Source organism: Dromiciops gliroides, chromosome 2 (assembly GCF_019393635.1).
Source record: "Dromiciops gliroides isolate mDroGli1 chromosome 2, mDroGli1.pri, whole genome shotgun sequence".
NCBI lineage: Eukaryota > Metazoa > Chordata > Mammalia > Microbiotheria > Microbiotheriidae > Dromiciops > Dromiciops gliroides.
Window position 1 is genome coordinate 149,114,723 of NC_057862.1, and position 14,064 is coordinate 149,128,786.

The 14,064-nt window shown below is 36.4% G+C and overlaps 1 protein-coding gene across 4 annotated transcripts in view; it reads right to left on the bottom strand.

Moving 5' to 3' along the window:
• Positions 1 to 3,871: 3,871 nt before the first annotated feature.
• The window catches only part of DPP8 (dipeptidyl peptidase 8), a 68,123-nt gene continuing 57,930 nt past the window's right edge, over positions 3,872 to 14,064 (bottom strand). For 3 of the 4 annotated variants that reach the window (XM_043984618.1, XM_043984616.1, XM_043984617.1), the window contains exons 16-20: positions 12,138 to 12,284; positions 10,805 to 10,957; positions 8,888 to 9,030; positions 6,678 to 6,789; positions 3,872 to 5,364 (exon numbers count right to left, since the gene is read on the bottom strand). In XM_043984618.1, the coding sequence (XP_043840553.1) occupies positions 5,242 to 5,364; positions 6,678 to 6,789; positions 8,888 to 9,030; positions 10,805 to 10,957; positions 12,138 to 12,284 (678 nt within the window). In that variant the 3' untranslated portion in view covers positions 3,872 to 5,241. Of the gene's footprint in view, positions 5,365 to 6,677; positions 6,790 to 8,883; positions 9,031 to 10,804; positions 10,958 to 12,137; positions 12,285 to 14,064 lie in introns of those variants that run through there. The other variant, XM_043984619.1, reaches the window with a different exon arrangement.

Genomic DNA, 14,064 nt, shown 5'->3' on the forward strand with positions numbered 1-14,064 from the left:
TCAATACAAGCACATAAATGACTGATACATGAAAAGTGTGAGTGCAAAGGATCTAGGAATTTGAGGGAAGAACCACTTTCAAGTTGAGGTGTGAGGATGTGATCTGGGAGGAGCTGGACCATGAAGAAAAGGACTTCAACAGATGAAAGGCAAGAATCCATTCCAAGCATGAGAAAAAGCAAAGATATAAAAGACACAAGTAAGGGGAATAAAGAGTAGTTTTGATTGCCTGGAAAGCAGAAAAGGTAGGTTTGAACTACGTTATAGAAAGCCTTGAAAACCAGGATGAGGATTATTTTTCATTTGGTAGACAATGGGGACCCCTGGAAGTTTTAAGGCTAACATAGTAGTAAATGATAAAGATTATCTGTGCGGCAGACTGATTGCAGAAGGGAGACTAGAGGCATAAAGGCTAGATAAGAGGATAATGAAATAGTCCAGGAAAGAAGAAATGAAAACCTTAAGTAGGGTAAATGGAGTAGAAACAAAAAAGAGAGGATAGTTAAGAGATATTATGGAGGTAGAATGAACAAAACTTGGCAGATGACTGAGTCTGAGAAAGAGTCAAAGATAAGATACATGAGGCTGGGTGACTGGGAGGATGACTACTTTTAGCATAAACAAAAACAGGAAAGGGAAACAGGTTTTGTGAAGATGAATTCAACTTGGGACTTGTTGACATGGAACACGGGTACCTGTAATATCCTGGTAGAGATCTCCGTTAGACAATCCTTGAGATTTAATAGCTAACAGAAGTTGGGGCTGTGGATTTGTGAATCAGTGGCATAGAGGTGATAATTGAAGCCTCAGGAGTGGATGGGAATTGATGAATCATAATCCAACCCTTTCATTTTACTGATGAGGAAACTAAGACCTAAAGAGGTTAAGTGCCTTGCTTAAAGTCACAAAGGCATTAAGTTGCAGGGCTAGGAGTCCAACCCAGGTCATCTGGTTCCAAATCCAGGGCTCTTTCCATTGCATCAAGACGCCTTCCACAAACACAGCTTGTGCCCACTGATTTCCAAAGCAGTATCTCTCTTTGTTCAGCAGCACCAGCTGGTGGTTACTAAGAACAATTTGAAACTTGAAAGCAACAATTTTCAGCTTGAAAGCAACACTGCACATCTCCCTCTAGGCTTCAACACATTAATTAACATAGAGATTTGACTAATTCTAATACTTAAAAACCTGTGTAATTCTTCACAAAGTGGCCTCTTTCCCTCCCTTCCTGCTAACTTCACCATGTTACTTTTGAAGGCTGAAACTAGAGATTTAACTTCATCCTTAAATAGAAGCTATTAAATCAAGGAGAATCTTTAAAATGGGGTAGGGGAAAAACATTTAATTCAATTTCTTTTAGCAGCATCTTTATTCCAATAAAAAGAATCTGTAATAAAACACAACAAAACTAATGTTTCCACTTTACATGATTAAAAGCCATGTAGCTAGAAATGGGGAAACCCATAAACTTACTGGAGTGAAACATGCAATTCTGTTAATACAAGTCAATGCTTAGAACAGCAGGCACTTTATGTTCTAAAATTAAACACCTGAACTCTAATTGTGCTGAACAACCACAAAAGAAAAAAAAAAACTAAGCAAAACACTACTGCTTCTTCTTTCTGAAGGTCTATAGAACTGACCACTTTGGAAATAGTACACACATGTACTGACAGAACCAGAAGGAAACTGGGAAGGCATTTTGTATTAAATTATCCCACTATCCTGGGTTGGGAGTTGGGGGGGAAGAAGATTCCTCTTCTGTCTTTGTTATGACACTAATACTACCCCTTTGTCTCATGAGAAGGGCTAGCTTTCCTTGAGACTTCCATCAGGATTAGTCCTGGCCTTGTCTGTTTTCTAAGTTAATAGGTCAGGTAGATGGGCTTCCAGTTCATGAGCAACCAATCTTGTGAATTATCAATTCCCTAATGTTCCTATTACCAGAAAAAAACATATTTTGTATCAGCATAATGACTTTAATTATATTTAGCAACTTCACATGCTAATTAGAATGAGTAAGTATCCTTAGCATTTAATTTGGAGTGGACAATAAACATTTTTGTTCAGTTTTTCAGTTGTGTTGGCCTCTTTGTGAGGCCATTTGGAGTTTTCTTGGCAAAGATATTGGGGTAGTTTCCCACTTCCTTTTCCACATTCAGTACTTTTTTATTAAAGAAAAAAGTTCTCAAATAAGTGAAATAAGATGATATGTATGTATATATATTACATATATGTGTGTGTGTGTATGTGTATAAAGTTTGCCTTTTTTACATTTTTCTTGGAACTTGAGAGTTTTATTAGGAGACTAATCCCAAAACATGAAAAATTATATTATATAAAGAGAGGTTGGAAACAGAACAAAATCTAAAAACAAAAAGAAAAATCTGAACACTGGCAACATGCAATAATTAAATATTATTCTTTAAAAGGTCAGGAAGCTGGTGTGGTGATGGTAGGACTAGGATTCATTCCCTTTTGTTGCCTGTGGGAAATCTTTTCAACCTGAGACCTTGGAAGAGAGGAGGAAGCTGGCTTCTGGAGCAGCCTTTACTCTCTTGTTCTCACAAGTAATGTAGAGCTGCTAGCTGCTCTTCACACATATCTCTTGTAGTGAGAAGAGGTGGTCAATACTTAACTGTGGGGAGAGGATTTCCTGCTTACATATCATTACCTCTTCTAAGTCAGTATAGTATAAATTTCACCCATTAGAGCTTCAGAGTTATTTCACATAACTATACTCATAGGAATTTATCAAAACAAAGAATAACTCAGGTGGCCTTTTAACCCCAGTGCTTTTTGGCTCTCACCAAACATGCTCCTTGTTTTAAATTTCTGCTTGATGAGTTGCTTTCCTCATAGTTAAATGTTACCAGTGAATCTTGATAGAGATCTCCATTGCTTGCTAACTTTGTAAGCGCACTTCTCCATTTCCTTTAGGAACAGCAAATCCAATCAAGTATCCTTTCTGCAAAAAAATTCAGTCATGTTCACAGTATGGCTGTCGATGTGACAGCATTTCTTCACTGGGAAAGAAGGGAAATCATACTTAGGAGTTGTAGTGAGAACTTCCAATTTCTTTATTGGGATGGGGAAAAGGGAAAAACTAAAAATAAAATGTGTTTCACTAGAACAGTATGCAGCAGCATTTGAGTATTTTCTTTTCTTATGGCAAAACAAGAGATGCCATTGTAAAGAGACAGCCTTACAAAGTAAGAGATTTTAAATGAATACTTGTCCTGTGGCTTGTGGTACTACTGGATACCCATTCTGCTCTGCACACTGTGTGCCATGACCACAGATCCTTGGAGACTATTGGTACAGAAGCATGTATCTCCCTCATCAAGTAAACTCAAATCACAGGGGGAAATACTTACACACACACACACACACACACACACAGATGAGAAAAAGAGGTGGGTGTGTGTATATACACTACAGTTAAAATATGGAAAGAATGAAGGCAGATCCTCTTCCCAAATGAGTAACCAACATTGGTACATTACCACTTCTGGCTTCCCTCATTTCTTATTCCCCTGTCAGAAGTGAAAATTGGCCACAAAGATAGCATCTTTGTCTGTGACAAGTATATCTACAGTCAGTATGTGATAGCAAAAGAAACTTACACATTTTCTCTGGGAACTCTGGCTCCTAAGTACAGCAACTTCTTTCCAAGAAAACATTAGTGCTTGTGATTAGCAGGACTGGGTAGGTTTTTAAATTAAGTTTTCCTTCTTGCTAAGCTCTTACCCAGGCCTCCTAGCAGCAAGAAAATTCTGCCCTTCTACCCCAACACTCCAGTGGGAACCCAATCAGTACCTGAAAGCATATGAAAACCCTTGAATATCCAAATGTTAGGGGTAAACCAGAATAATTTCATTATCAGAGTTTATTTTAGGGAAACTTAAAATAGGAAACTATATACAATTTAAAACAATGAAGACAAGAATAATGCATGACTAAAGGGGAGGTGTGAACTTATGATAAACAAATCTGCCAGAAATTTTATTTTCTACTTTAAGCTTGCCATTTCCAAAAAGCTCTTTGTGCTCATTGAACCACTTAAAAAGGAGGGAATGTAAATGTTTGTTTCTAAAAAATTTAAAAATAATTCTCCTAAATATAGTCAGTTTGGGATTATGCTGGCTTGGGGGTGATTATTTTACTTTGGTTTTCTTAGTTAATATTCTAAGAGTTGAAATCTCATTTCTCAAATTTTTTTTCATGACTTTTTCCAGCCAAGTGGCACTTATACTTTGGGCTTAAAACGATCCATATCCCCATGCCTATGTCCCTGTGTTTCCCTTCCATCTTCCCCTCACATCCCCATCTCTGTTAAATCTAGAACATTTCGATATAAGGAAATGGTATATGGAAAATTGGGTACCAACATATTTTCTGAAGAACAAAAGTCAATATATAGTTTTCTTTTCCTAAAGGAAAAAATAGCCCGCAAATATTTAAGTTATAGTCATTCAATTTAAAATTAATCTGCATGTAATTATTAATATCGTAAGATTAGTTAAAACCATGCTACAAATACAGTTACTCTATGAGAAAGTAACTTAGGTAAAACTCATCTTGTCATATCATCAAAGAAAAATTAGTATGTTTTTTACTAGACACAGCTGAAACTCACTGAAAAATTGGGAAGAACTTCAATAAACCAAAATGAGTATCTTTAGGAGGCTACTAGGAATTATTCCTTAAAATCATTAACAATTGGTTAAGTCATAGGTTTAATAGTGATTAGTTCTTAACATGCTGGACACACCCCAAGCAATGAAGCATAAGCTATTCAATTACACTTAAGTGCTATCAAATTTGTAATTAGCCAGAGATTCAGGAATTGTAGTGAACCAATCACCTAATATTACCATAATGTAACAAACTCAAATATAATGTAAAAATACACCAATTAAATCCATGAGGCTTACAATGCTTTTAAAAGGTGGAAATATGATGGTATTGATGTGTGCTGCAAATGTTTTAGCTTCTCTCAGTAATTCTCATGGTATTGCTGTGTCCCACGGAAATTTACATCGTTCAATTCTGTGTGTGTTAAGGTATGAGGTTGCTATTCATATACTGTAGATTCCTGTATGGCACCAAATTTACTTTCAGAAGTGGATGTTATATAGCAGGCACCAAAATGTGATGATCAGTTTTCTATATTTTCTACAGATTAAAACTCCTCATTTGGTTAAGCAGCCATGTACCAGAGTTCCACAAAAGTCACAATTATATCACTTTCAGAGCAGCAATTCGTGAACCAAGATTTTCTTGAAGATAGTGCAAAAGATGCAATTCATAATGTTCTCCAGATTCAGGGACTCTTATGCTGTGTCTCTCCTGAGGATAGATCTAAAAATAAAAATTAATATTACAAAACACAAGGGACAAGCAGTTAATAACTATAAATCTCTTTCAAAATCTCCCCAACAGATGTCTAACAAGATTAAAAATATGCAAGAAGAATAGCCTTACAGAGAGGTTATAAACATGCACACATATACACACACAGTCATTAGAGGTCCATAAAAAAGCTTTTCATCTCATGCAGTTTTCTGACACAACCCCTCTTTATCCAACTTCCTTTATCTTTAAACTAAGGGGAAAAACACCTACTTTTCTGCAATCAGATAATTCAGAGTATTCTCTCAAATAAAAATGTGCATGACAATTCAACAAATAGAGTAAAGAAGCATATCCTGCCCAGGGCACGTGTGAATATGTGTAAGTAGTGGAATGAGGATATATAAGAAGGAAACTTATTCCTCTCACTACCCAGGAGATTTTAAATAATGAAAGCTTATTTATTTGAGAAGAGCTAACCTTCTGACTTCTGGACTACATGAATCAATGCTAATGGTGAAGTAAGGAAGAAAGAACTAAAATATTATGACATGAGGAGATTCTGCCCTTCCAACCACGAAGTCAAGCATCATTTCCTCAACCTACTAAGAGAAAAAAGGAAAAGAACAGTAAATTGACTTCTTACTGCCATTTCTTTGTTGACAAAGAATGAAATTGAGTATGAAAACATTGAGCTGTAGAACTAGATAGTCAAGTCTCTCAGCGCAACCTTAACCAAGTTTCAATTTTTGTCAAATTGGAGGCATTTAACCATGTCTATCCTTCTGGTTCTCATGAGTAGTAAGAGGCCAGAGCTAAAAACCTAACCTTTTGCTCTGGTTTATCAGAATGCAAGGAAATACCATTTACTTTTCACATCATGGCTTCTTCTTCTTCTTCTTCTTTTTTTGTGGGGCAATGAGGGCTGTGACTTGCCCAGGGTCACACAGCTACTAAGTGTCAAGTGTCTGAGGTCGTATTTGAACTCAGGTCCTCCTGAATCCAGGTCTGGTGCTTTATCCACTACACCACCTAGCTGACCCAACATCATGTCTTCTTTAAAAATCTTGAGCTCATAAGGACAGAATGTAGCAAAGAATTCTTTTTTTTTTTTTTTTTTGCGCGGGGCAATGGGGGTTAAGTGACTTGCCCAGGGTCACACAGCTAGTAAGTGTCAAGTGTCTGAGGCCAGATTCGAACCCAGGAACTCCTGAATTCAGGGCCGGTGCTCCATCCACTGCGCCACCTAGCTGCCCCCCAAGCAAAGAATTCTTAACCGAGATATTGTCATCTCTTAATTTATATAGTGCATGGGAACTTACCTGTAAATCATATGGCTTTCCAGCCCTTACTAAAAAACTCAGTAATATACTGGTGTGTGCAAAGTGAACGTTTTCATCCAAGAACCCATGCAATAGCAGTAAACGATTGGGTCTGGAAAAGACAAAATATACAGTATTAGGTAATATGCTGGAATACTTAAGGGAGCCACATAATTTAATATATTCCTCTGTTTAATTATTTCCAACTTCCTCATGTATCATGATCAAATTCTAATGATTTAACTTCAAAATCACACTATGTTAACTTGCTTCCTTGTTTTACGGGGGAAAAAAATCAAGGATGAAATATAGGGTAGATCTGTCCAATTTCCTTTAGAGAAACTGGCTGTAAAACCAAACATTATCAGTCATACCCTTTTCCAGGAATAGGGCTGTTATACAGTATTGTATAAAAACCTTTTAACATCTTTTCTGTTCAATTTTAAGAGTTATGTCTTTAATTTCTTTAATTATAGGTAGAAGATACAAACAGAAGCAATGCATCCAAAATTGGAAGGGAGGCAGAAAGCTGGGAAACAATTTTTGAGGCCAATTCTGATAAAGGCCTCATCTCTAAAATATTTGGGAATTAAATCAAATTTATAAGAATCCAAATCATTCCCCAATTGAGAAATGGTCAAAGGATATGAACAGGCAGTTTTCTGATGAAGAAACCAAAGCTATCTATTCCCATATGAAAAAATGCTCTAAATCTCTAATGATTAGAGAGATGCAAATTAAAATAACTCTGAGGTACCACCTGACACCTATCAGATTGGCTAAAATGACAAAAAAGGAAGATAATAAATGTTGGAGAAGCTGTGGGAAAATTGGAACACTAATGCATTGTTGGTGGAGCTGTGAACCGATCCAACCATTCTGGAGAGCAATTTGGAATTATGCCCAAAGGGCGATAAAGCTGTGCATACCCTTTGACCCAGCAATTCCACTTTTAGGTCTTTTTCCCAAAGAAATCATGGAAAGGGGAAAGGGACCCACATGTACAAAAATATTTATAGCTGCTCTTTACATGGTAGCAAGGAATTGGAAGTTGAGGGGGTGCCCATCAATTGGGGAATGGCTGGACAAGTTGTGGTATATGAATACAATGGAATACTATTGTGCTGTAAGAAATGATGAGCAGGAGGAGTTCAGAGAAACCTGGAGGGTCTTACGTGAGCTGATGATGAGTGAGATGAGCAGAACCAGAAGAACATTGTACACAGTATCATCAACATTGAGTGTTGACCTACTGTGATGGACTATATTCTTCTCACCAATGCAATGGTACAGAAGAGTTCCAGGGAACTCATGATAGAAGAGGATCTCCAAATCCAAGAAAAAAAAAAAAAGAACTGTGGAGTATAGATGCTGATTGAACCATACATACTATTTCTTTTGTTTTGGGTGCTGTTGTTTTTTTTTTCTATTTTGAGGTTTTGCATCACTGCTCTGATTTTTTCTCTTGTAACAGGATTAATGCAGAAATAGGATTAATGTTATTATGTGTATATATATATATGTGTGTGTGTATATATATATATCTATATGGATATGGATATGATATATAGATATATAGATATAACCTATATCAGATTACCTGCTGTCTAGGGGAGGGGGGAGGGAAGGGAGGGAGGGAGAAAAATCTGAAATTGTAAAGCTTGTATAAACAAAAGTTGAGAACTATCTTTACATGTAACGGAAAAAAATACCTTATATGTAAAAAAAAAATTATAGGTAGAAGAAAAGAAATTACATGAAAAAGATTATAATAATGCAAATGAGTATTCAAGTAAGTAAAAGCTATTATCTTAGGATGCTATAAAATCACTTTGTTAATATTAACCATTTAGGATTAGTATTTCCTTTAAAAATTTTTTTATTCATTTTAAACTTAAATATAAAATGAGAAAAGAAAAAAATATTTCTATGTACACAGCAGAACATGAGAGGATTCAATATAAAGCAATAAAATTCCAGTAGAAGAAAACCTATATAATAAACACTACACATTGTTTTCAAAGCTATCCAGCTTTCCTGTACTTCCTTCTAGGTTTTCTTTGGTTCTCTGTTATGCACTTTTTATCTTTTTTATCCTCCCCCCCCCCCAGGACTAGTATTTCCATCAACTTACTAAAAACTAACCCTAAAATAAAAATTTAATTTAAAAATTTTGCTTAATGATTAAATGACTTAATGACTAAACTTACTCGGAAGGGAACTTCTCTGCTTGCATGGCCACAGATCCTAGGTAATAGCCCTGTTCATTCTGGTCAGGGTGACCCATATAACGTTCTGTATATCCTGTATCATAGAAAATCCACAGAGTAACTGGAGCTCCAGCAATTGCAACCTATACAAACCAACAATCACAATTAAATGTGGGCCAGGAAAGGACTAGCAGTGAATACCTGCCACTGCTTATGCTTAGGCTAAAACTATTCTTATGCTGTTCATAATGGATCTTATTTCTAGTTAGCTTAACCAGTCACAACGTAAAAGTTATTTCAAGCCATGGGTAGTAAGTTAGTTTCATTGTTTTTCTGGAACACACTGTATTCTTCTCTTGGATCAACAATTTTACAAATACACATTCTTTAGTCAAAAGGGTGACTGAACAAGATACTGTGGATGGTTTATTACAAATCCATGTCTACCACTGGAAACATTAATTAAGAGTGTATATGCTGAAGAAATCTTGGTTATGTCAACTTTGTGTATGGAGTGCAGCATTATCAAGTATAGGAAAATGTGGAGTCAGGTAGCATGAGTTCAAATCCTTGCTTTGCTACTTGACAGTTGTGTTATCTTGGGCAGATTTGCTTTCACTTCCATGGCTCTTGCTATGATTTTTTAAAAAGCCCTCTTGGCTCTGCTGGTTTAAAACAAAAGGCTATCTATAAGTATTAAATCATTTAACTTTATGGATGTCACATAAACATTCATAGTTAATATCATGTTGAGCCTGTCCACCGGTAGTAGCCAGTGAAAATTATACTAGCCTTTTGAATTTATATTGATGGCCAAATAAAAACATTTTGCTGCTGTCAATTATGTAATTATGCATGATATCTGATTTCTATAGGCCATGATATTTTTCTTTTTTTTGCGGGCAATGAGGGTTAAGTGACTTGCCCAGGGTCACACAGCTAGTAAGTGTCAAGTATTGGAGGCCATATTTGAACTCAGGTCCTCCTAAATCCAGGGCTAGTGCTTTATCCACTGTACTACCTAGCTGCCCCCGGCCATGATGTTTTTAAAACTTGGTTGTCACTAATTTTTTTAAGTCTTTGTGGTAAAAATGTTCTAATAATGATAACTGGTTGTCAAAAGTTGACAAATCTTATATGCCTATTGTGGTAAAGCGGCTTTTGAAGGACCACCCCTTTTGGGGAGGAGACCATGATGAACAGCCAAGCACGAGATACTTCTGGACGCCAACTTAAAACTGGGTAGTAGAACAGAAGTTGGCTCGCTCGGTCTCGTTCACACTAGTGGTGATGGCGAGCTTCTGGTGATCGGCTCTGGTTCTCAGCCTGGCAGGCAGTTTTGGGATTTGGTGAGTTTTATAAAAGAATATAGACTAAGCTTAGATCTAAGACTATTCATTTGTATTTCTACTTTCCTATTTCCCTAATTGGGATCACCTGTTTGTTGTCTAAACAATAAAGGCTAATCCCTCTCTAATTAAAGCTCAGAGACTTCTTTCTCTTACTGGTCTGGGAGATATATATAAGGGAAAAGTTAAAAGGGGAGTTTAATGCTCTTACATCCAATTTTAAATCTCACACTATATACCTTATAGAAAGTTGACATATACAAACCCCTGATATTCTACAGCTTTTCTTTTTTTTTTCTTTTTTTGGTGGGCAATGAGGGTTAAGTGACTTGCCCAGGGTCATACAGCTAGTAAGTGTCAAGTGTCTGAGACTGCATTTGAACTCAGGTCCTCCTGAATCCAGGGCCAGAGCCTTACCCACTGCACCACCTAACTGTCCCTATTTTACAGCTTTTCTAACTGAGCCTCTAAAAAAAATGGTATTTCATTTAGAAGAATTCTGCCCTATCTTCTACCCATAAGCCACAAAGATATTTTGATTTGTGTCACCAAACAAGAATTCACATACCCTGAAGATATCTGACCTCTGCATTAATGCCATCAAAGAGAGGTATCCTCCATAGGACCAGCCATGGATGCCCACACGATCTAAATCAATAAAATCATACTGAGAGGCTAGGTACTGAAGTCCTTCTACCTGGTCTTCAATTTCTATTTGACCCTGAAAGAAAAGGAGTGCATTTCATTGTTAGTGCTTAACTAAAAGTATTAGAACATTGCTTGTTAAAGTCTATCCACTTTAAAAATGCAACCTATCCCTTTTATTTTTAGAATCATTGTATTATTAGTAGTCTTTTCAACCGTAAAATGAAGGTGTCAGACTACATGACCTTTAAGGTCTATTCTAGCTTTTAAATTCTGTGATCAGCTTAAAGGAGGGCAAGGATATCAATTTGAAAAAAACTTTTTTGTATGTAACAATTCTATAACTTCCTTTAAGTAGACTCTGCTAGTATTTAATTACTCCTATACTCGCAAAGTACTTTTTAGTTCTAAAGTACTTTCCTTGTCACAGCTACCTAATTTTCTTTTCTTCTTTCTTCTATGAAGAGGGAGATGAATTGATCAAAGTCTTCCTTGTGACAAGCCTCCATTTACTTGTGACACCTCCATTTAAACTTATTCTCTAGGCTAATATCTCTATTATTTTGAAAAGTAAGAAGAGGGAGTCATAATTGAGGCACTACCTTGCTGTTTCCTCATTCTCTATCCCTCTCATTAAACATAATACTTTCGAAGATATAGGGTAGGCCAAGACATAAAAATTATTTTTCTAAGCCAGAAAAAGTCTTACATGAGAGTACAACAAAAGGTCAAAGAACTGACCTTACGAAAAAGTTACCATGTCCTACTCAGCATGTTGAGTACACTGGCAAATATGGTTAACTGTCTTACTGTGCAAAAGGAACATCACATTCCTGTTTCCCAAATGCAGCAGGTATAACATAGGATCATCTCTAAAAGGTAGCATTTTAAGCTTCCTGTAGAGAGAAAAAAGCCTGTCACAAGGAGACACTGACCAGCTGGTCTCCCCCGCCTCTTTGCAGTGGGCAGAACAAAACTTAAGTACTCCTCTTCCTAGTATACAGGAAGCCACAAACTGGCAATGTTACTTTTAGTCTCAAACTATGAAAATCAAAAGTCAGGGATATTTCTACAAACTAGCTTAAGACACTCTTTCTTATATCTCTGAGTTTCAAACAAGAAGAGATGAATTCATGTATTTTATTGATCACAAGCTTCCTACTCTCTTTCCCTTTCACTCTCAGGGCTTTACACTGAACTATGCCACAGAATGCATCAAGATGTTTAATAGACAAATGTTTTTTTTGCACACACACCATTTTATATTTGAAGGCACCTTCAAATTTAAGCCCTCGATGACAAGATCCCCTGTTGTCTATTACCACAACTACATAACCCAGTGATGCCAAGGTATTCAAGCGGAAATACTTGACTCCTTTAAAACGATTATTCACCAGTTGCACCTGAGAAAGAAATATAATATCAGTCAAATTCTGAAAAATAATTTATATGCAAAAGAAAAAAGCAGGTATAACTGCTCAAATGATTAAATTACTTAAAACTTGATAAAAATTTTTACTATTTTGCCATGTGATTAAGTACTTTTTAAAAGTAAATTAAAAATAAGGAAAGAAACTGTTAGGTGGGGGAAAAAATCTCTAAATCAAATATCTCTGATAAAAGTCTGATATCCAAGACATATAAGGAAATAGTACAAATATATGATCAACAATCATTCTCCAACAGTAAGTGGTTAAAAGATATGAACAAAGAGGTGTCAAAAGAAAAATCACAAACTATCAACAACCATATGGAAAAATTCTCCAAATCATTAATAATAGAAATGTAAATTAAAACAACCGAGGTTTCACCTCACACCCATCAAGTTAACCGATGTGATAAAAGATAGAAATAATCAGTGTTAGAGTGGATGTGAAAAGACAGGCACATTAGTATACTTTTTCTTTTTGAAGGGCAATGAGGGTTAAGTGACTTGCACAGGGTCACATTAGCTAGTAAGTGTCAAGTGTCTGAGGCCAAATTTGAACTCAGGTCCTCCTGAATCCAGGATCAGTGCTTTATTCACTGCACCACTTAGTTGCCCTCACATTAATATACAATTAATGGAGCTATGAAGTAGTCCAACTATTCTGGAAAACAACTTAGAATAAATACGCAGTAAAAGTCACTAAACTGTTCATACTGTTTGCCCCAGAAATTCCACTCCTAAGCATATATCCCAAGAAAAAACCTCCGTGCGCACGCGCGCATACACACACACACACACACACACAAAACCAAAGCAAAACAGAGTAGGTGATCACCAATTTGGGAATGGTTGAACACATCGTATATGAATGAATGTGTTGTTGTTTAGTCATCTTCAGTTATGTCCAATTTTTTGTGACCCCATTTGGGATTTCCCTGGCAAAGATATTGGAGTGGTCTGCCATTTCCTACTCCAGCTCATTTTACAGATGAGGAAACTGAGGCAAATAGGAATAAGTGACTTGCCCAGGGTCACACAACTATTAAGTGTCTGAGGCCACATTTGAACTCAGGTCTTCCTAGCTGCCTTTTACCTCACTATAACACTGCATATGAATTTAACACTATATTATTATGCCATTAGAGATAACTAATATGACAAATTCACAGAAACATAGGAAATTTGTATAATCTGTATAGAGTGAAGTAAACAGAAACAAGAACAATATACACAATATCTACAACAATGTAAACCAAAAAGATGCCCCCACAAAAGAAGCCAAACTATAAGTAACTGTAATGCTAAGTATTTCTCCTAGAGAATAAATGATAAACTATATTCCCCTCCTTAAAGGAAAAGGGTGGTCACAGTATATTCCCTCAGCAACAGTCGTTACATTGGTTGAATCTGCTTAATTGTCTTTGTTGTTATAAGAGAGTATTTTGGGGGGAGGGTGTTATAGCTGGAAATTGCTATGATGTAAAATGAATGCTGATGGTGACAAAGTTTCTATTCTTTGCCTTAAAGTTTTCCAATAACTGAGAATTATTTCACATATTTAAGAGCAGTTGTGAATTGACATGTGGCCATGTCAATTTCCAGGCTCTCTCTCTGCCCTGTTGTCTGCAGCTACACCTTCCGCCTTCTACTGGAATTCAAACCCCCATCTCTGGGCTTTGGATTGGGAATATTCATTTTATCTTGTCTTGATCTTAGGTCTGGCACGCTACTTTCTGGCTTTCTCCATGCCATGC